Here is a 23,547-nt window from a genome sequence, read left to right as displayed (position 1 = left end):
GGTGCCGGGAGGCCTGTGCCACCGCCACGGGGGCCAGGGTACCCGCCTGGGGTGGGGAGATGCGGCAGGGTCGCGCTCGCGCTGCCCGCGTTCCCAGCTTTCGCGTCCCCGAGGCGGTCCCCCTGCCCTGTCCCGCCTTCTGCCCACCTCGCAGGGTCCTCTCGCTGCCTTCCTTGAGAAACCTTTCTGCTCCCGCACCCTGTGCAGTGGCGACTGCTGCGTGGTTACACACGCTCTAATAAAGTGGCACCAAGGAAGAAGTAAAAGGAAATTGCGTTTCACAGTTGCCTTCTCTTGGCAGTTGTTGATGAGCAGGAACTGGGTTTCTTCTCTTTAGGTTTGCAGGATTTGGGAGGGGGTCCATCGGCCCCGGAACATCCTTAGGAAAGGCCTGTTCGTATGGGCTTCTTACTATTAATACTTTCAGCTTTTGAGAAAACGACTTCTTCCCTTAATATTTACTTCACCTCAGTAAGATGACTTTCAGTTTTATTTTGGACGACGGAAAAAAATAATTCAGGCGACATCTGGCATCATCATTAATTAGGTGCATGCCCCAAAATGTACCCCGGCGTTTCTCTCCTCAACCTTGAGTGCGTAGAAGTAGACAGTAAGTAGTATGCTTGCATACTCTTCGGAGAGATTAGTCATTTGCAATGATTATGCATATTAAGCTTTGGGGCTCTTGGGAATACTTTTCACTCTACAAAAGACTTTTGAGAATTTTGTCAGCTTGGGAAGGAAATCCAAAGAACCACTCAAATGGATGGAACTGCCTTTTCATTCAGTCAACCTAAAGTGAAAGACCCACGCTGTCGGATGGGGTAACCACTAGCCGCTCTGGCTGTCAGGCCCTTGAAGTGTAGTTACTGCCAACTGAGACTTGCTGTAAATACAACATGGAGTTTTGAAAATACTCAGTAGGAGAAAGAGTGTAATACCTCAGTCTTTTATGTTGATTATACGTTGAAATAATACTTGATTATATTGGCTTAAATACATTATCAAAGTTCATTTCCCCCTTTTTCCTTTTTTAAAATAAAATTTAAAAAAATTTAAATTATTATTTTTTGATGTTTAATTTTGGAAGCAAGGGACAGAGTAAGTGGGGGAGGAGCAGAGAGAGAGGGAGACACAGAATCTGAAACAGGTTTCAGGCTTTGAGCTGTCAGCACAGAACCCCACGCAGGGCTCCAACTCGTGAACCCCAAGATCATGACTTGAGCATAAGTCAGATGCTTATCTGACTGATCCACCCAGGTGCCCTCCCCCCAAATGTTTTAATGTTTTGGCGTTTTTCAGAGAGAGTGAGAGCACGCAAGCAGGGGAGGGCCAGAGAGAAGGGGACAGAGGGTCTGAAGCAGGGTCTTTGTGGACAGCAAGGAGCCTGATGCCTGATGTGGGGCTCGAACTCAAAAACCCTAAAACCATGCATGACCTGAGCTGAAGTCAGATGCTCAAGCAACTAAGCCACCCAGGTGTCCCCTCTTTTAAAAAAAAAAAAAACAAACTTGTTTCCTAAAACATATAATTATGTATGTGAACCATATATTTATATTGGGCAGTGTTACAGAACCATGAGTGCTGCCCTAGGTTGTGGAGGAGTCTCCTTTGAATAGGTTGCTGATCATTTGACTGGTTCAGTTGTGGTTTGCCCAACACTACCCCCTTTGTTTACATGCCCTCCTGTAACATTAATATAATGCAAGAGAAGGAGAGAAAGAGACATGTAAGGAATTAAATATCCAGTGCCTTCTGCAGGAATCAACGCTTTCTTCATACTGTCAAATGCAAATTATTGCTTCTAGTCTAAACTTTATTTAGGAATTTAGGAAAGCATTTAGAAACCTGGATTCTAGGGTGTTGTGTTGGACAAGCCACTAACCTTACTCGGCCTCATCTTAATTTAAACTTAAAATTTTTTTTTTATGTTTGTTTTTGAGTGGGGGGGGAGGGGCAGAGAGGGAAGGAGACACAGAATCCAAAGTAGGCTCTAGGCTCTGAACACAGAGCCTGACGCGGGGCTTGAACTCATGAGCTGTGAGATAATGACCTGAGCCAAATTCGGACATTTAACTGACTGAGCCACCCAGGCGTCCCTTTATTTTAAGTTTAAAAGAAAAAAATAATGACACCAGATAATGTAATAGTCCTTTGCTGTCACTACTCAGAATCATCTACCAGTATGTAACATTGTGTCCTATTTACCTCAGATTATTTTTAAAGAAATAAAGTTTATAGATGAATGAAAGATTTCTTCTCTACCAAATCTTACTTTTCTTTTACTTAAAAATTGGAAGTTGGGACAGGTAACATCTAAGGGGCCTTCCAGTGCCAATACTCTGTGATTCTAGTTGCACGTGTTTTTACTATGAAATTGTGATGTAGGCTGGCTGGGGATTTTGAACTTTTCACATCTGAAATTAAAATGCCACAATATTATGTCATTTACTCCTTTTTTAAAAGTTTATTTATTTTGAGAGAGAGAGAGAGCGAGAGTGAGTGGGATGGGGTGGAGGTGGGGGTGGGGAGAGAATCCCAAAGAGGCTCCACGGGGTCCACGCAGAGCTGGATGTGGGACTCAGACTCAAAAACTGTGAGATCATGACCTGAGCCAATAACAAGAGTCAGATGCTTAACCGACTGAGCCACCCAGGCGCCCCTATTCCTCTCTTTTTTGATGGAATGTAGAAAAACAAATTTTTTTTCTGAGATCTCATTTTGTTTCTTTTAGATGAGGTATGCTGTCAGTGGCCAATATCCCTTTTATAATAGGCCTGAGAAAATAAACTGTATCCACTTGAAGTCCACTCAGTAATTCCCTTAGCCTTATCAACCCACATCTCTGCTTCTATAAAATTTTGCCACTTTTTATTTCTGTGGTTTATAAAGGAAGCTTTTACGGTTATTATTCAACTATATTTTTTATAACACTAATTGTCCTCTTAAAGGCAAAATATATGTTGAGTATTTCTATCCTCTGAAAATATTCCTAAAGAAATAATTTAATTAATTTTTTAAATTAATATTTTAATTTAATTTAACTTTTTGTGGTAAACAGGTTGGTATATTAATGAAATAAGCTGATATTTATGACAGCCATGATACTGACAAGTTTTATAAAGAATTGAAAATTGTATATAATCTTATTTGGAGACTGCTTTATAAATAAGGTTTATGTGTCATAGAGGTTGGCTGTTTGCATTTTTTTTTTTATTGTTATATTTTCACATCCTGAGAAAAAATTCAACCTGTAAAAATTTCACAGGGCTGATCTTAATTTTCTTTAGACGTAAATGGGAAACTAAATTGATACTTCTTAACTGGAGTATTTGACCAGGCGAAAGCAGTGATTTTTCAGCTGGAAATGAGTTTGCCCTGAAGGAATATTTGGCAATGTCCGAGACATTTTTGATTGTTACACTGAGGGCTGGAGGTATGCTACTGAGATCTAGTGGGTAGGCCGCAGGCATACCGCTACGTTATACAATGCACAGGACAGCTCCCCGCAACCAAGAATGATCCAGCCCAAAATGTTTTTTGAGTAACTGGTCTAAGGAGAATATTGAAATTACCTTCTGCATTTTTAAAGAGAACTTCTGGGTGCTGAACAAGTTGTAGTAAGAAGTGAAAAAATACTTAGAGGATGTATATGCCTTATAAAATTTGTAACTTAAGACAGAAACAGAGGTCTTAAGTGATTGAGAGGTATCATGTTGGTAAAAGTCAAAAATCTTTCCATGATACCAGGAAGTAGTTTTAAAAATTAAAATATTGTATACAAAATTTGCAAAGGATTGTAGCATGCATATATTCGTACATGCATAGACACAGTGAAATACACAATAAATAAAATGTTGTAGAGTAAGAAGGATGGGGAAATTTTATTTGAAAGTCTAGAATCGGGAAGTTTATTGTGGATATTGTCTTTAAATTAGAGTCGACTGCCTCCCCTTCCCCCTGCCAAAACTTTTTTTTTTCCTGTTTTTATTAAAAGCTTTTTTTCCTTATTCTTTTCCTCTTATTTTTTCTAATGCCAAGAAATTCCTATGTTTTTAAATAGGGATTTAAGGAGAATGATCTTTAAAAATTCTTGCTGTTACAGGAAAATTAGGCCCTGCTTATTTACTAGTTGTGGGATCCATGGGCAAAACGTTTTAATTCTTTAAGCCTCAGTTTCCTTATCTGCAAAATGGGGTAAATAACACTATGTGATGTAAATGATGTGAAAACCGTTTGTAATTCTAATTGTTAAAATGTTAATATTGATAGTGATAAACCTAGCTGAGTTATGGAAAATAGCCTGCTTTGTTTTATTTTCATGAGTATGTTTCCTCTAGGCTTCAGACTTCAGGGTTTTCATAATCTGTGTGATTATGTGTGACAGTAGTATGACAGTAGTGTGACGATTTGATATAGAGGTAGCACAACACATGTAAACATTTCTTATTTTCCAAACTTCTTAAAAGAATAAAAAATCCATTTGCACTTGAAGTTACACTTCAATACTAATATTATCTGCCAGGTGGTTTGTAAGTCAGGTTTTCAAAGGTTCAGAAAAGTGTGTGGTGGGCATGTTGCTGCCTATGCAAATAGTGAAGGTTTGTCTGGGTTTTTGTTCTCCACGATCTGGTACCTGAAGATAAATTGCACAGCCCTTAGCTATTTGAGCTGTGTCCAGGATATAATTGTTTTAAGAGTAACATGTATTTGAAAAGGTATGTTGAAATACCTTATCTTTTGCAACTTGCTTTAAGGAGTATTGTTGCAGTGTAGAACCTTTGTTAATTTGATTTTTCAAAGCTGATTTACTGTGGAAAGTCAGCAGGAAAATCCTTCATTCAGAATTCTCACTCCCATTTGACATGCAGAGTATATATAGAGGCTATGATGTGTTGGATGCAAGGGGTGGCTATGGTGATCAGAGGAAGAAGCCAGGTGGAGTGCCCACAGTTTGTGGTTCTGCAAACCAGGCTGAGTCTGTGCTGATTACCGTACTGTCCTTCACCTCATGCCTGACACTTTTCCATCAGCTGCCAGATACTGTTGGAGCAGAGCAGCACAAGGAAGAAGGAAACCTGGGGATATAATTCCATCTGTGATACTGCCTAGTTGTGTGGCTTTTGGCAAGTCACTAACCAGTGGCCACTATTTTCTTACCTGCAAATGAGAGGGTTAGACAAGGTCATCTCTTCTGTCTTTCAACTTTTGTGATTTGAACAAAGCCAGAGCTGAGAGATCTCCTTCATTAGATAATGAATATCTTAATCATGGTATCTTTCCTCTTTGTTTTTCACTCAAAATAGGGAGCAAAGAGTCACAGTCACAAAATGTGACAAGATAAATGAAGTTCCAGCCTCATGCTGATATTTGCAAATCCAAATCTATCTAGTATGTTACATTGTCTTGACAGGTAGCTGTAGAATGCAAGAAATCGAACGTCTCTTTGGTTCTTTTGTATCTTGATAAAACGTAACAGTATCTAGATATTTCTAAACTTGTAGAGGAGTTTTTTTTTTAGCCCTTTCTTCCCAGCCAGCACTTGGTACAGTGAAGGCCATTTCTCAGTAGCCTGTCCTATAGCATATAAAATAACACATAGTTGAATTATAATATATTTACCCTCAGTTATTATCAATTAAAGCAATGCTTAAAACACTTAAGTTGAAAATAACCTTACCACACATTTAAATAACATCATAAATTAAAAATACACGCCTTTACCAGAAATAAAACAGGAAGTTAGTACTTTGGCCACCGTTCTGCTAGGAAGGTCTGCCTTCCTGAAAGGGAGAAAGTTTAGCCTTAATCTGGCAGCTTTCTGCCTTTCGTTGCCAAGACTTTCTGTTTTAATAGGGAAATGGAAAGAAGAAGAGTTAACTTTTTCCTTTTCCCCTCTCTCTCAAGACAAAGTCTCTGTGAACGATTAAAAGGAATCTGCTGGGGCCCCTGGCTGGCTCAGTCAGAATGGCATGTGACTCTTGGTCTCAGGGTTGTGAGTTCAAGTGCCCACATGGGGTGTAGAGATTACATAAATAAATAAAACTGAAAAAAAAAGAGTCTGCATTAACTAAGTTAATGTGGGTTGAATCGAAAGATTCAATTGGAATGAATTGCTACCATAGTTTCTTCAGTATTCTTTACTGAAACAATGGTTATTAAAATAATTTGTTTCATGCTTGAAAGATTGTTCAGTCATTTAGTTTAGCTCACTTTCTTGGAGAATGAAAGTGTCTGAATATTTTGATATACTATCAAATAGTGAGTCTGTGATAGATACATAAAGGAAATAAAAACCAAATATATAGCACTGCATATTCTTTTTTCATTATTTTACAGTATGCAAAGATAGTTTCATGGAGTAAGGCATGGCATTTTTGTTTGTTGGGGTTTTTTGTTTGTTTTTAATAACAGTTTGATTTAATATCTGTGTTTTATATTAAGAACATCGACCAGGGAGTCAGGAGACATAGGTTCTATTCTTAGCACTGCTACACATTAACTGTATAATCTTAGATACATTACCTAATCTCCTTAGCTTTCAGTTTTTTCATGTAAAGTGAGAGGGAATTAGGTTTAAAGATCTTTATGGTTCTGAATAGTTATACCTTATGAATTTCTGTCTTTTGTTTTTGCAAACACAGCTTTTTAAAAAGTTCTAAAATAACCATTTTGCAATGCCGTCTTCTGACTCTGTCCTTCCTTTGTGGTTATGTCCTCATTAGTTGTCCGATTTTATTTTCCCTTTTTGGTTTTGGATTTTTCATACTCTTAAAATGCAGAGACCAAAAATGGATCCACCATCTATACAGGCATCTCAGTGTTTGTGTAAGCACAAGAGAGATAGAATTATCTTCTGAATTAAAATTGTCTGCCCATTCTCTTCTGCTCTTTGAAAGATAGTGTGATGTTCTGAGCAAAACATTGGGCATCAGAAAGTTTGAGCCCTGGCTCTATCATTTATTAGGTTGACATAGTATCCTTATGCCAGCCATTTAACCTTCCTAAGCCTCAGTTTCTTTTGTTTGATGTCTGTGTCCTGTCTCCTTCATTGGGAGACTGTGAGGATCAAGAAATGTTATAGATCAGAGAGTGTTTTCTAAAGTAAAACGATTTTATGTTCTTGTTGTAGTTGTCCTACCCCAGCATAATATGCATTCTAAATGAATCAGGTCAATGTTCATTGTGCACTTACTGTGGAGAGAATCAGTAAGGAATTTATAAGCAGGTTGGGGAAATATTTATATAGTTAAGTGCCACATAAGAAAGGTACAGCTAAACTTCTGTGAAAGTTCAGATGAATTATTTCTGCCTAGAGGTATTTAATATCAGTACTGTATTTCTTCATTTATTTTGTAGGCTTTATGCATTGAATAAGCCATTCCTCGACTTAGGTTTGTTCCATATTATGCCAGTACCATTTCATTAAAAATTTTTTTTAATGTTTATTTATTTTTGATAGAGTGTGCAAGTGAGCGAGGGAGGGGCAGAGAGAGAGGGAGACACAGAATCTGAAGCAGGCTCCAGGCTCTGAGCTGTCAGCACAGAGCCTGATGCGGGACTCAAACTCACAAACTCTGAGATCATGCCCTGAGGTAGGATGCCTAACAGACTGAGCCACCCAGGTGCCCCACATACAACTTCTTAAGGATTTTTTTTTTTCCAATTCTAGAACCACATGTCACTTTTCCACGACTGCTTTATTATCCCTGCAATTGGTCTGTGATGTCCTCTTGTCGTTTCTACCTATAAAATAACTTCTTATTCTGACTCTACCTCTTTGATCCTGAAGTTACCGTTTCAGGTTTTAATTTCTCTGTAGTGTTGTAGAAGCTGCTTGACTGCCTGTATTCTTTCCCTTTCCTTCTATTATAATGCTGATAATATTTTATTTATTCCCATTTGTGAGACTTCTTACCTTCTCTCCTTTTTTGCAGCTTTCATCAGGTAATTTTAGAAAATGTAAAATACATGTGTAGCAAATGAACTTTATTATATGGAAATAACCACTGTGGTCATTATGGTCTCTAGTCTTACAGTTGTTTTCTTTGTATGTGTGCATATATATACTTTTTAAATTACATCAGTTTAGATGAATCTGAACATTCTTTGGCCTTTTTAAAAACTTAATATTTTGTGAACATTTTCCCATGTCTGTCTCCATTTTTTGCTCTATATTGTAGCTATATTATGATTTATGCCTTCTTTAGGTACTTCCTCTCTTCCATTTATCCATTTCTTCCTGCTGTTACAACCAATGCTGCAAAATCCTTGCAGCTAAATTGTTTGGACAGATCCATGGTTATTTCTTAGGAGAGTAGAGTAATGGTTGTAAAATATAGCTCTGATTTTGTCATTCCTCTTATATGTATTTCATCTCTGTGTTGTGACCAGTCTGAACTTTTCATTTTCATCCTAAAAACTCTTCGTTAGTCTGGCTCCTGCCAAACTTTCCGACTTTATCTCCTATTGTTTTATCACACCCTCCAGGCACACTAAATCACATGTGGTTTCTAAAATGTGTCTTACCCATGCACTCCTGTTTGTCCTGTTTTCTTATCCACTCAGGAAATATTTCTTTGGCCTTCTAGCCTTGACTTTCATGGGAAGTTCTTGATCTCTTTGGGCAGTTAGGTGTCTCTTTCTTTGCATCTTGTATACTCTTCTCCTGGAATGCCATAGAGTTTTTACAAAATTTTAGAAATTTAGTCTCCTTTGCTGGACTGTGAGCTCCTCAATAGCAGGGATGTCATTTTTGTCATTTCACTATTCAGTACCTAAGAAGAAGTACTCTCTTAGGTAGTTCCTAAGAGGTAGTACCTCTTAGTAGTAGGTGGTTAATAAATGTCTGTTTGAAAAAAACTTGAGATCTGGGGAAAAGTACATCTCTAACAATGGCATAATGGAATTGAATATTTTTAATTTGCTCCAAAGTACTGTGGGGTAAAAATTACTTGACTGAAAAATATTTATGGATAGCATAGAAAGAATAGTATTTTTAAAAATATAAATGTGTCATGAGTGATTAAGAAAATGTGTAGCTGAATAACTCATGCTTGTATTTAATATTGAAATGATAGTTTTATGAACCTTTAGAGAATTTAAGTGACGGGGCGCCTGGGTGGCGCAGTCGGTTAAGCGTCCGACTTCAGCCAGGTCACGATCTCGCGGTCCTTGAGTTCGAGCCCCGCGTCGGGCTCTGGGCTGATGGCTCAGAGCCTGGAGCCTGTTTACGATTCTGTGTCTCTCTCTCTGCCCCTCGCCCGTTCATGCTCTGTCTCTCTCTGTCCCAAAAATAAATAAACGTTGAGAATTTAAGTGAAATGGAATTATTATGTGATCTTGAAGTAGAAGCAAGAAATTAAATCTTTTTCCTCACTACTCAGTTAAATATAAAATGGTTGATATTTAGGAGGGGCTTTAATCTTAGTCTTATAATTATTTTTTATGTAAATGGAATTTCTGACATTCTGAGGATGTAGACTCTTAAACTCATGCGCATATATATCTGCAGAAAATCGTGCAGTTTAGTGGATTTTTTTTATGTAAGCAAGAATATTTAAGTATCCTTTATCAACAAATATAGGTACAGGGTTTAAAACTAGAGTAATGTAACAGAATCATTATGACTTTAGTTTTTATAATGTAACATCTGAGTAGGTTTAAGAAGAGTTGGACTAGTTAAACATTGGAACCATAAAGGCGCTTGGCTGGCTCAGTCAGTAGAGCATGTGATTCTTGATCATGGGGTCCCGAGTTTGAGTCTCATGTTAGGTGTAGAGTTGCCCATAAAAAAAAAAAAAAAAAAAAAAAAAAAAAGTTAACATTAGGACCATAAACGATAATCATTGGGAGGGTAGGATGTTTGGAGTTTTAAAAGATCAACATTATATACCTGTAGGAAATGTTCATTAATACCATAATTAAGAAAAGCATCCCAAGTTACAGGATAATTGATCTGTTCTTAGAGTCATTTCTTATGTCTTTTTTTTTTTTTTTTTTTTTTTTTTTTAGGTTTTTGGCTTAATCATTCAAAATGATAGATATTTTCTTTGGTTCTAAATTTCTTCAGTCTGAAAGTCTCCAGATTCTCATTGTCCATTTGAATGTTGGCCAGTTTAAATATTTAAATATTTTGTAATTTCTTTTGCATTTGGCTAACCAAAAAAATGCTATCACTAATAATTGTCCATATATAGCAACGCTTTGTGTTAGTAGCTTCTTCAATTGTTGAAGTTTGCTTTGCTTGCATACTGTCTTATTAGTACTTACTGTAGTATCATAGTGGTTGCTACTATATTACGACAGGTTATACTAATTGGTATTATAATTTCATATTTTTCCTCTTTTTCTTTTTTTTTAAAGGTAATGTGGCTTTAGATAACCTACAGATAAAAGAAAATGCTCTGGTAAGTTTTTAAACTATATTCATTACTTAATTTGGGTAAACTCTCAGAAACTCTTGGTGTCTGATACCAGGTACCAGATAAAGTGATTGAGTCATTCAGAAAAGGATTGCTTGTTTAACTGTTCCCTATAGGAAATTCTGAGATTAAATTAAAAAATTTTTTTCATAATGATCAAAATAGTATCTTTTGGAAAGTGGAATGTTTTTCCCTGACTTAAGTTGACTGAAAAAATTTGTCTTATATGAAATAGTTTTCTTCAGAATTGCCTTTACATAATTTTTTGGTAAATAAGGGCTTGATTTTCACAGTTTACCGAATGAATAATTGTCTTTTTTTTTTTTTAATTTTTTTTTTCAACGTTTATTTATTTTTGGGACAGAGAGAGACAGAGCATGAACAGGGGAGGGGCAGAGAGAGAGGAAGACACAGAATCGTAAACAGGCTCCAGGCTCTGAGCCATCAGCCCAGAGCCCGACGCGGGGCTCGAACTCACGGACCGCGAGATCGTGACCTGGGTGAAGTCGGACGCTTAACCGACTGCGCCACCCAGGCGCCCCTGAATAATTGTCTTTTTGCAATACATTGACAGTCCAGTCTTATAATATTATGGTAATACAAAGACGTCAGAGTAGATTTTTTTGGGATTCTAACTTTCCATTTTCTACTCCCCCTCCCTCCCTGTTAGGCTTTTAGCCTATTGGACTTAACTTGATTTTACTAAGTCACTTGAGAATGAGTTTATTCATTAATTAATAGGTTAGATTTCTAACAGCCTGTAATATGTTTTATAACCCTACTTTTGACTTCTGGTTGGATTTCTACATGATGAACGATGTAATTAGGAAGGGTCTCATACCCAAAGTACTTACATGATTGGTCTCAGGGAACCAATTTTGGATATTGAAGATCCTAGGAATCGAATCTTGTCATGAGGAGTAACAATTTCTTTTGTTAAACTGAAAAGACCTTGGCATAGTGGAAAGGGCATGGACCTTGTAGTCTGGCTGACCTGGGTTTCAGTGCCTGCTCTGCCCTTCTGTCAGCTCGGTCACTTTTGACAAGTTTCTCAACTTCTGAGAGCCTGGAAAGTAGAGGGCACTCAAAATATTTAAATTTTCTTTCCTTACTTTATATAAGATGCTACAACTTTTTAAACTTGACCACAAAATTTAGAACTTAATACACTGTTTCTGGAGATTGCAATAAAGGTTATTTTTTCCCCATTTAGGAAAATATTTTAGAAGGAAAGAAGTATAAATAGAATTGTGGTGACAGGATATATATCTAACATACTTAAAAGATAAATTGTTTCAACTCTCTGTTAGCCTAGTTTGAATTTTGGTTATAATTAAATATAATAAATTATTTTGAAATTAATATTCTCCATTAATTCAAAGTAGCCTCCTTTCCCCAATTAAATTGGATTGGTTTTTCTTCGAATAGGAGTTCTTTACATTTATTTTTTTGTGAAAAATTATTTCATGAGGATCAAAATGACCATGAGACCAAACTTGTAGAAGTGTGTAGTTTAGAGGTGGTATCCTGTATATATAAAATATGCACTTTTTTTAATGTTTACTTATTGAGAGAGAGAGAGAGAGAGAGAGAGAGAGAGAGAGAGAGAGCGCCTGCGAGTCCACAAGTTGGGGGAGGGACAGAAAGAGAGAGGGAGACACAGAATCTGAAGCAGGCTCCAGGCTCTGAGCTGTCAGCACAGAGCCCAGTGCAGGGCTCAAACCAACAAATCATGAGATAATGACCTGAGTCAAAGTCCAGTGCTCAACTGACTGAGCCACCCAGGCACCCCTAACATATAGGGGTATTTTATTTTATTTTACTTTATTTTTTACAGTTTATTTTATTTTTATTATTTTTTTATTATTTTTATTTTATTTTATTTTATTTTTTTTCAACGTTTATTTATTTTTGGGACAGAGAGAGACAGAGCATGAACGGGGGAGGGGCAGAGAGAGAGGGAGACACAGAATGGGACACAGGCTCCAGGCTCCGAGCCATCAGCCCAGAGCCTGATGCGGGGCTCGAACTCACGGACCGTGAGATCGTGACCTGGCTGAAGTCGGACGCTCAACCGACTGCGCCACCCAGGCGCCCCTATTATTTTTTTTTTAATATGAAATTTATCGTCAGGTTGGTTTCCATACAACACCCAGTGCTCATCAAAATATAGGGGTATTTTAGAAGTGTATAGCTTAGAGGTTGTATCAGGTATAATATAAGATATAATATGAATGTATCCCCTCCTACCGCCTGCTGCTGCCTTGGGTGTAGAGCTGCTCTGTTAGCACCAGTGAGGAATTTCCTGTTCTGGTCTAGAAAAACATCAGTGTTGTCTTCGATTCCTGTTTACCTAGAATTCTTGAGTAATCAAATGATTGGGTAAATTGATTATTTTAGTTAATTGTTACCTAATACTGTATTTCGGTCACCAGAGTGATAGTATTTGTATGTACAAAGGTATATTTCTAACAGAAAGGGTATTCTGATTGGGTTAATTTTTAATGATTCTAAAGACTCCAGTAATTGTTGTGAATATCAGTTACTGTTCGGTACTCTGTGAATAAAAAAGTTATTTGTACTTTTTAGTGGTTTGGAATCCAGATACCTGGAAGTTTATTTATATTATTGATGGTTACTTGTCAGTAACTTATCTAAAATAAATTCTAATTTGGCAAATCATAAGTTGGGTATCTACTTTTTAAGATTTTTTTTTTAAGTTTATTTTGAGAGTGACAGAACAAGAGTAGGGGAGGAGCAGAGAGAGATGGAGAGAGAGAATCCCAAGCATGCTCCACATTTTCAGTATTGAGCCAAATGTGGGCCCGAAGTCACAAACCAGGAGATCATGACCTAAGTCAAAACCAACAGTCAGCTGCTTAACTGACTGAGCCACCCAGGCATCTCTCTTTTAAGATTCTTTGGTTTAGGGGTGCCTGGGTGCCTCATGCATTTGAGCGTCCGACTTCAGCTCAGGTCATGATCTCACAGTTTGTGAGTTTGAGCCCCGTATCGGGCTCTGTTCTGACAGCTCAGAGCCTGGAGCCTGCTTCAGATTCTGTGTCTCCCTCTTTCTCTCTGCCCCTCCCCTGCTCATGCTATATCTTTCTGTCTCTCAAAAATGAATAAATGTTAAAATAATTAAAAAAAAAGAATCTTTTGTTTATTTACTGAAAGTTTTATTTGAGAGAAACTAGTTGTTCATTTGTTGTTTTCAGCTAATTTTTGTGAAAGGACTCTTTCTCTTCTAATATTTCAGATAAGCAGTGTCCATCTATTATTTTAAAAGTTAATAGAATTTTATCTGTTTTGGTTTGGTTTATTAAAACAAGTAACCATTTTACCCAATTACTTTCTTTAACTACAAACTCTTTTTCTCTTGTTCCTATTTATAGTTTTGTTTCTCTTATGAATTCTTTCCTCAAAGTAAAATTTAAGTCTATAGAAACTCTTTTTTTCAGGATGTCCTTTATGAGTTACTCACATACAGAAAATTGTTTCATATTTTTCCTTCGAGATGATTGTGTATTTAAATGAGGGGAGAGCTTAATAATTTGTCTTTTAAATTTTTTCTTCCTTTTGAAGAGTGAATTGGATGTTCCTTTTAAAGTTAAAGCTGGCCAAATTGGTAAGTACTCTTCGTTTGAATTATTCTTAGTCCTTTTAGGTTTTTACTTTTCCTGTGTTATTTAATCTAAAATTTTTTAGCTTGAACAAAAATGTGAGAAGTTTTTGGCTTATGTTGGTTAAAACTTTGGAGTTCTGGACCTAATATATGTTATATGTAATACATAAATACTTCAAAGTGTTTGGCAAAAGGGTAGAATATTACCCTCTAAAAAGGAAGCATTTGAACTGCAATGATAGTTTTTGGGCTTTGGTTCTACTATAAAAATATATCTTGATTTTCTAAATTGATACCTAAGTTTTGTATGCTCTTTCTTTATATGTGAAAGTAGTATAATTTGCAAACTCTAGTAAATAAAGTTTAAGTATAGCTTATTTCCCTCATGTTTTGTTCATCCATTTCACTTGATATATTATGCAGCAATGTGGTATAGAGGATATGTCTTGGTAAGTAGAAAGTCTTTGCAGCTAAACGCTTATAAGATCATCCATAACTAAGCATACATCTTTGTTGAAGAAACTTTTTAGTAGGTCCTCTAAAGGTCCTTTGTGAAGTCCTCTCAACTGTCCCATATTAGCCAATTTTTACTTTTTTTAAATGTATGTTACAACCCTAGACAACTGGCTGTTACTTTAAGAATTTTCATTTACGCCACCATCCATCCTTCCTTCGCCTTCTGTCACCCTTCTGCTTCACCGCATCGCTTTCCTTCATTTATTGTGTATTCAGGGAAGCTTTTGTCTTTCGCTATTCTGTCATCTCTTAGCAATTACTTGAATATTTCTCTTTGAGTCTACTTTATATCACCTACATGTGTTCCTTTTAATATAAAGTAGCATTTTTATGTTTCTGTCTCTTCAAACAGGAGACACTCCCCAGATTGCAAGCATCCGTAGGGCATGCATTATCTTTTTGTTGTTGGTTACACAGAGCCCTATGTTGTGTGAAGTGGTGATAGTTATCTGTGATGATACCCAGGAGTATTGTGGTCCTGCATGCTTAATTGACATCCTAGAGTGAAGTTACAGCCTTTCATTCATTCTTTTACCTTTGAGATATTTATACACACATTGCTATATATGAGACTATGAAAGTAGGTGTGGGAGAGGCAAGGATGAATATAGGTTTGTCTTTAAGGAAGTTAGATCTAAAATTAGGACATAGTATTAAAATTGCATTTCCAGGGTATGGATGAGTTATATTTGACTAAAGAACTTTTACATTATTCATTATGTTATTAGAACTAGATTTATATTTTAAAAGAGGTTTGCTAATCTTTCAGAATTGGCTTTTTATGCTTTTAAAGTATTATAATCATTTAATGGCTCCCTTCAGGGTTTCTTATTGACCCTATCCCAACATATAGGGATACAAAGCATATTTTTTTATATTTATCCCTGTTTTGGTTTATGGAGTACTTCTATTAGTTATTAAATTTTTTTTAAGTTTAAATATTATACCTAACCTATAAAGTCAGTGTGACTTTGTAAGCTTAATAAAGTTTTGGTATTCTAAGAGTTTGGTATTCTAAGTTTTGGTATTCAAATATTTGTGGTGCTCGTTGGTTATCCTTTTACTTAAAAATTTAAACCTTGTCTGTTCTATCAGTGGGAAGCAGTAATATAACTAACTCAATTCCAGTGGAATTTCGGATAATAAATGATGAGAGGATAATGAGTTAGGGTAAGTGGAAAGAAGAAAAGGTGTAGGGAACAGGCAATCCCTTTTTGTTATGCTCAGGGGCATTTCTCACTTTTTCTTTTTTTTTTTTTAATTTCTTTTTTTATTTTTTAAAATTTACATCCAAATTAGTTAGTATATAGTGAAGCAATGATTTCAGGAGTAGATTCCTTAATGCCCCTTACCCATTTAGCCCATCCCCCCTCCCACAACCCCCCAGTAACCCTCAGTTTGTTCTCCGTCTTTATGAGTCTCTTTTGTTTTGTCCTCCTCCCTGTTTTTATATTATTTTTGTTTCCCTTCCCTTATGTTCATCTGTTTTGTCTCTCAAAGTCCTCATATGTGAAGTCATATGATTTTTGTCTTTCTCGCCTAATTTCACTTAGCGTAATACCCTCAGTTCCATCCACATAGTTGCAAATGGCAAAATTTCATTCTTTTTGATTGCCGAGTAATACTCCATTGTGTGTGTGTGTGTGTGTGTGTGTGTGTGTGTGTCTGTATACGTATATATATATACACACACACACATATATATACATATATATATATAGATATATATATATCACATTTTCTTTATCCATTCATCTATCGATGGACATTTATACTTTGGCTATTTCGATAGTGCTGCTATAAACATGGGGGTGCATGTATCTCTTTGAAACAGCACACCTGTGTCCCTTGGATAAATGCCTAGTAGTGCAGTTGCTGCGTCGTAGGGTAGTTCTATGTTTAGTTTTTTGAGGAACCTCCATACTGTTTTCCAGAGTGGCTGCACCAGCTTGCATTCCCACCAGCACTGCAAAAGAGATCCTCCTTCTCTGCATCCTTGCCAACATCTGTTGTTGCCTGAGTTGTTCATGTTAGCCATTCTGACAGGTGTAAGGTGGTGTCTCATTGTGGTTTTGATTTGTATTTCCCTGATGATGAGTGATGTGGAGCATTTTTTCATGTGTCGGGTGGCCATCTGGATGTCTTCTTTGGAGAAGTGTCTATTCATGTCTTTTGCCCATTTCTTCACTGGATTGTTTGTTTTTTGGGTGTTGAGTTTGATAAGTTCTTTATAGATTTTGGATACTAACCCTTTATCTGATATGTCATTTGCAAATATCTTCTCCCATTCTGTCGGTTGCCTTTTAGTTTTGCTGATTGTTTCCTTCACTGTGCAGAAGCTTTTTATTTTGATGAGGTCCCAGTAGTTCATTTTTGCTTTTGTTTCCTTTGCCTCCGGAGATGTGTTGAATAAGAAATTGCTGCGGGCAAGATCAAAGAGGTTTTTGCCTGCTTTCTCCTCAAGGATTTTGATGGCTTCCTGTCTTACATTGAGGTCTTTCATCCACTTTGAGTTTATTTTTGTGTATGGTGTAAGAAAGTGGTCCAGGTTCATTCTTGTGCATCATTTCTCACTTTTTCAGACTCATGCTCACCATAAAGGCAATCAAATCAACTTTTTAGGAGTTTATGAGTTAATTACATATTTAAGAGTATCTGTTATAAATAGGTGGTTCTCACTATAAAGTCATCAGACTTAGAAATGGCCCAGAAGTATACTGGCATTATTACTGCTAGACTCCCCTCACATGGGAGCCATTTAGGAAACTCAACAGGTTTACAAACTGAAGAATAATACAATTTAAATGGAGAAGTAATTTGAGATTTTAACCCTGGGAATAGATTCCCAGGTAAAACTGCCCTACCTACATAAGCCATGAAAGTGAATCAAAATATCCTCCCTTACGTTGCATTATTTTATTTCCTCTTCACTTTATTATCCTGTTTAACAGTTCTTTGAACTTTGGGCATCTTTTTTTTTTTTATTTAAAATAAGTTTTGTTTTCTTTATTTTGTTTGAGAGAGAGTGAGAGGCAGAGTGGGGGAGGGGCAGAGAGAAAGGGAGACAGAATTTGAAGCAGGCTCCAGGCTCTGAGCTGTGAGCACAGAGCCCGATGTGGGCCTTGAACTTGTGAACTGCGAGATCATGACCTCAGCTGAAGTTGGATGCTCAACCACCTGAGCCACCCAGGCGCCCCAAACTTTGGGCATCTTGATTTAAAAGTACCAGTGATTCTGGTGGTATATGTACCACCACACTGATGACTTGGGTAGTCTTAGGTAATTCTTTTAACTTCTTTGGGACTGAGTTTCATTTTTTTCAAAGTTGAAATAATAGCTGCCTCATTCTACGTACAGTTGGGAAATATTAAATGAAATTATAATTATCAGAAAGTTTGAAAAGTATAAAATACAGTGTGAATAGTTACAAATATGGAAGAGATTTTTGTAAATTTCATTGTTGGAGTTTTTTTGTTTTTTTCTGAGTGGTACATATATGCGTGAGGATTGTGTTACACTCTTTCTCTAAAAGGAAAGTGGGAAATGTGTATCTTCTGGAGTAGCTCAAATAAGAATTTAAGATTGAAATTATTATTTTTTTTTAGATAAATTAACTTTGAAGATTCCTTGGAAAAACCTTTATGGAGAAGCAGTTGTTGCGACCCTAGAGGGACTCTACCTGCTTGTTGTCCCTGGAGCAAGTATGTTGTTTTAGATTATAACCACTCAGTAACAGCACAGTGAAATTAAATTATTACCTTGGCTAAATATTTTAATATGTTTAATAAAATAGAAGATACTTTAAACTGATTATATATATGGATATGCACACATGTATATGTATATGTACATTTTACATATACACACATATATATTGCCACATTTTATATAAAATATTTTTATGTTACTGCTGGAAAGAATAATTCCAACCATTTGATAATTTTAATCTCTTCTCTGAATAATTATTTTGCAACTAAGGCTTCATTTTAAGTTCAGATGCATTGAATAATTTACTTTTGGAGAATGAAATGAAATAAGTTTTTAAAAATGTACTGATGTATTAAGCTACAGATTTCAAGAATGGAAAATTTTCCCCCCTATTTTGTTGCTTCTGGTTTTGAGTGAGTGTTCATTCAAAAATGCATGTGAAAAAGGTAGATTATTTTTAATTGTAAATAATAGTATTTTAATTTTTAATGACTGTTGTAAAGCAATATTTACTTAAGTCATACCTTTTGTTATGATTGTTTCTTTTTCAGTTATAAGAACAATAGAATGTTAAGAAAAGTTTGGACATTTTAGGGAAAAATTACTTGTTTTCCCAACCAGAAAGCAAACACAATTTTTATTTTTATATTTTGCTTTCTGTTCTTTACTATATACATACTCAATTTGATAGAGTATTTATCACATTTTATATATATAACATGGATCTGGCTTTTTTACTTAATGTATATATTTTTGATATGGGATAGTGATAATTTTGAAAGTCTATAGGATATTCCATTGTGGGCTGCCTGCTGTTTTGGACTATTACATTGAACCTTATAATCACCTTGTTCTTAAAGATATCTTTTTTATTCTTTGGTGTTATTTCCTTAGGATACATTATCAGCAATGAGATTACTGGATAAAAAGGAAATACCTATTTTCTGATTGTTGATACATATTCTTGAATTGTTTTCTAAGAGTCTTTTTGTCAATCTATATTGGTACCATCTAGTATTGGATATTATGTGTTTTTTATAGTTACTCAAAATTTTACTCCTCAGATAAGATGACTGGAAATTTTCTGCCTGCCTCTGTTTTTCCTTTTTACCTTCTCCTCACTCTTTTCCTCTCCTTTTGGTTTTCTCTCTTTCTTTCTCCCTTTATTTTTTGTTTTTCTTAATTTATTTTGAGAGGGAGAGCAAGAGGGGCAGAGAGAATCCCAAGTAGGCTCTGCACTGCCAGCAGAGTGGGGCTTGATCCCATAAACAGGAAGATTATGTCCTGAGCCAAAACCAAGAGTTAGATGCTTACCTGACTGATCCACCTCTGTGCCCCATTCTTTCTCTCTTTAATTCGTTTCTTTCCCTCCTTTCCCTTTGGATAAAGGCTTTGTAAATAAAGAAGGATCGTTTATTTATGTTTCAACTTTTGTGAATTAATTTAAAGATTGCGGATCTTTTTTTTTAATTTTTTTTTTCAACGTTTATTTATTTTTGGGACAGAGAGAGACAGCATGAACGGGGGAGGGGCAGAGAGAGAGGGAGACACAGAATCGGAAACAGGCTCCAGGCTCTGAGCCATCAATCAGCCCAGAGCCTGACGCGGGGCTCGAACTCACGGACCGCGAGATGGTGACCTGGCTGAAGTCGGACGCTTAACCGACTGCGCCACCCAGGCGCCCCAGCGGATCTTTTGAATTAAAAAGTGGCTTACAAGACTTAGAGTACACATACACTCCCAATCATAATGAGGTTGAACGTTTCCTATTTATCTGATAATTGCATTTTTTAATATGTGAACTAAATATATACTTTTAGGTATTAAATATGATGCTGAAAAAGAAGAAAAATCCTTGCAAGATATTAAACAGAAAGAGCTATCCCGAATTGAAGAAGCTCTTCAGAAAGCAGCAGAGAAAGGTACAATATGTTTATGTTTTAGATATATATACCTATATTTTAGATATATTTAATGCACTTTAAAGAGGATACTTTCGTAAGCTTTCATAAATTGTAGTTCCAAAGAAAGAATATTCTTCTAAAATCATATGTCACAGTATTGATTATATTTTCACGGCCCACATTTAGGAATCATTGCCACATGATTGTTTTATCTCACTGCCGGTTTAATTTTCCCACTGTCTTTAACCACTTGTTTTTCTGTGATGCTTTATGGAGACCTTTCTGTGAGTTCTTGCAAGCCTGTTTGTTTTTGCCAAATGCTAATAGGTTCTAACTCTACATTTTTAGGTGTATCCATGGAAGATAATGAGGTTCACCGTGTCAGTGTAGTGAAATAATGTTTAGAGGAAGTAGTGCTGTAATTCTGTTTCTAGCTATGTCTCCTTATATCGTATAGGATATTTTTAAAAACTTGATTTTTCAGATTTCAACATTTTAACATCTTGCCTTAAGTGTTAATTTTTTGTTTTTATCTAAAAATATGATGACTATTTTGATTTGGTTTATGGAGAAAGAATAAGGATGAGATGAAAAAGTAGTCTATAGAGTGATGAGTTGAAGGATTCCTCCAGGCCTCCAGTTTTTCTCTTTCAAGTCAAATCACACCCCAGTTGCTGTTTGGGGTGTGAGAATTACTAGCAGTTTACATCGTTTTTTTATCATTTGGTTGGCATGTTTATGCATGTCTGTGATGGGAGAAGACGATACCACAAATGCTAATGCATTTCTCTTTGGTCTTTCTTAAAAGGTAGGGCAAACCGTGAGTTAGAAATGACAGAAATGATTTTGTTTCCTAGTGTAATCAGTAAGAAATCTCTTAAAAATAGCTTGTTCATTAAAATTCCTGGGGTGCCTGGGTGGCTTAGTCGGTTAAGCATCCGACTTCAGCTCAGGTCACGATCTCGCGGTCCACGAGTTCGAGCCCCGCGTTGGGCTCTGGGCTGATGGCTCAGAGCCTGGAGCCTGCTTCCGATTCTGTGTCTCCCTCTCTCTCTGCCCCTCCCCCGTTCATGCTGTGTCTTTCTCTGTCTCAAAAATAAATAAACGTTAAAAAAAAATTAAAAAAAAATTCCTTATCAATGATTCTAATTTTTTTTTGTCCCCAAGTGCTTGCTCTTATGCAGAATTATTGATTCTTTTACAGAAAATTACTAAAATACTTTAACTATTGAGGCTGTCTAAATGAAAGAAATTTTTTAAAAACTTAAATTGTTTTACCTTTCTCTCTTCATACTTGAGCATATTTTGTCTTTCCCCTGAAGATTAAGAATCTGTGTTTTTATGAAAACAGTGTTCTTTATTTCTGTTACTTTTGTGTGCTAAATAAAGCAAAGTGAGAATGGTTTTGTTTATGACAATTCAGTGTGATTATTTACTTTTATTCACTTTTGGTTAATTAGTATATGTGGAAATAGTACCCTAAAAATTAGGAGAAGAACTTGGAGAGCGTTAGAATTTCATTTCTATCTTGATACAGGTCATATTAAGTATATTTTGTTAACACACCGTATTTAATGACATATATTTATCAGTAGGCATAGTGATATATGTTTAGATAAAATGATATATAAAATATGTATCATATAATATAGCATAATTATATACATAAAATTAAGTTATATTTTTCTTTTTTAGATATAAACTCCAAACTCCTCTTTCTTTTTTCTTTTTGGATGGAATTAGCTGTGATTGTTTAAAACATATTTGAGTGTTTCCAGTGAACTGTAAGAAGTGTGTATAGTCTCTCCTGTTTTAGTAGTTGACAGCTTATTTGGCAAAAGCATAACCTGCTGTACATTTTGTATTGAGCACCTATGGAATTTTGACTGCTGCATGTTTAATGCTTAGGAAATTTATATGTTTAGGATGATTTGATGTATTTATAGGGGCTGAACATCTGTGGCCCTGAGTTTGTGTCGATAGGACTAGTATGCTTATATAATGTACAATAATTACGTTGTAACTTCCTGAATAGTAAAATTTACATTTTGGGGAGATAGAACTAAAATTTAGAATGTAAAATTCAGTTTTAATGTTATTATCTTAGATTTTTCAGAAAAATATTCTGAGTATAAAAGAAATGAATTCAGGGTGCCTGGCTGGTTCAATTGGTAGAGCATGTGACTCTTGATTAGGGGTTGTGGGTTTGAGCCCCATGTTGGGTGTAGAAATTATTTCAAACTAAATCTTAAAAGAGATGAATTCAAGAATTGGGATATATATTGATACTGTTTTTTATTTTTATTTTTTTTTAAATTTTTTTTAACTGATACTGTTTTTTAAAAAATATATTTAATTATCTTGACTGCATATAAATTTTTTCAAGTTTCCATGAATATAGGTCATATTTTTATATAGTATTATTCATGCATACGATAAAAAACACCCTAGTCTTTAGATGCTTTGCATGTCGCCATTATTATTTTTTTTTTTAATTTTTTTTTTCAACGTTTATTTATTTTTGGGATAGAGAGAGACAGAGCATGAACGGGGGAGGGGCAGAGAGAGAGGGAGACACAGAATCGGAAACAGGCTCCAGGCTCTGAGCCATCAGCCCAGAGCCTGACGCGGGGCTCGAACTCACGGACCGCGAGATTGTGACCTGGCTGAAGTCGGACGCTTAACCGACTGCGCCACCCAGGCGCCCCGCATGTCGCCATTATTAATATTAATACTGTATTTTGGAGACTTATTATTTTTCCACTTATTTCTTGGTTTTAAAAGCACAAAAGCACCATGTCACATGTATAGAGACTAAGAGAGGTGAGAAGAGGAAGTAGTTCAACTCAAAGCAGCAGATGATAAAATTGAAAACAAAATAATCATGCTAATCGGCTTTAAAAAAGTATTTTTACTTAATTTGTTCTATTTGGTAAAATAGAGTGCTGCCCACAGTCTTGTGGGAAAAAATAAAATTGAGATATAATAGTTCATTTATAAACAATTTGCTCAACTGTAAAAATAAACTTTTTATGAAAAAAAAATTTTTTTAATGTTTTTTTTTCTCTTGAGAGAGAGGGAGACAGAGTGCAATCGGGAAAAGGTCAGAGAGAGGGAGACACCGAATCTGAAGCAGGCTCCAGACTCTGAGCTGTCAGCACAAAGCCTGACGTGGGGCTTGAACTCATTAACTGTGAGATCATGACCTGAACCGAAGTTTCACACTTAAACAACTGAGCCACCCAGGCGCCCCCCAATAAACTTTTTAAAATACAAATATAAATATTAAAAATATATAATATATATCATATATAATATATAAATAAATATAAATATGTATATTTTATTTTATTTTATTTTATTTTATTTT

The 23,547-nt window shown here is 35.8% G+C and overlaps 1 protein-coding gene across 6 annotated transcripts in view; it reads left to right on the top strand.

Annotated features, from left to right (window-relative positions):
* Nucleotides 1-23,547, top strand: part of VPS13C (vacuolar protein sorting 13 homolog C) — a 194,646-nt gene that overhangs the window by 348 nt on the left and 170,751 nt on the right. For all 6 annotated transcript variants that reach the window (XR_005795851.1, XR_005795850.1, XM_040492864.1 and 3 more), the window contains exons 2-5: nt 10,366-10,409; nt 14,010-14,052; nt 18,171-18,266; nt 20,094-20,195. Coding sequence is in view for 4 of the 6 variants with exons in the window: in XM_040492864.1 (XP_040348798.1) it covers nt 10,366-10,409; nt 14,010-14,052; nt 18,171-18,266; nt 20,094-20,195 (285 nt within the window). In the remaining 2 variants the exon portion in view is untranslated. The remainder of the gene's footprint in view (nt 1-10,365; nt 10,410-14,009; nt 14,053-18,170; nt 18,267-20,093; nt 20,196-23,547) is intronic.

This window comes from Herpailurus yagouaroundi, unplaced genomic scaffold, assembly GCF_014898765.1.
Source record: "Herpailurus yagouaroundi ecotype Mexico unplaced genomic scaffold, PumYag 184, whole genome shotgun sequence".
In the NCBI taxonomy this organism is placed as follows: domain Eukaryota; kingdom Metazoa; phylum Chordata; class Mammalia; order Carnivora; family Felidae; genus Herpailurus; species Herpailurus yagouaroundi.
Note: the sequence above shows the minus strand (reverse complement) of the source record. Positions and strands in the feature narration are given on the sequence as shown.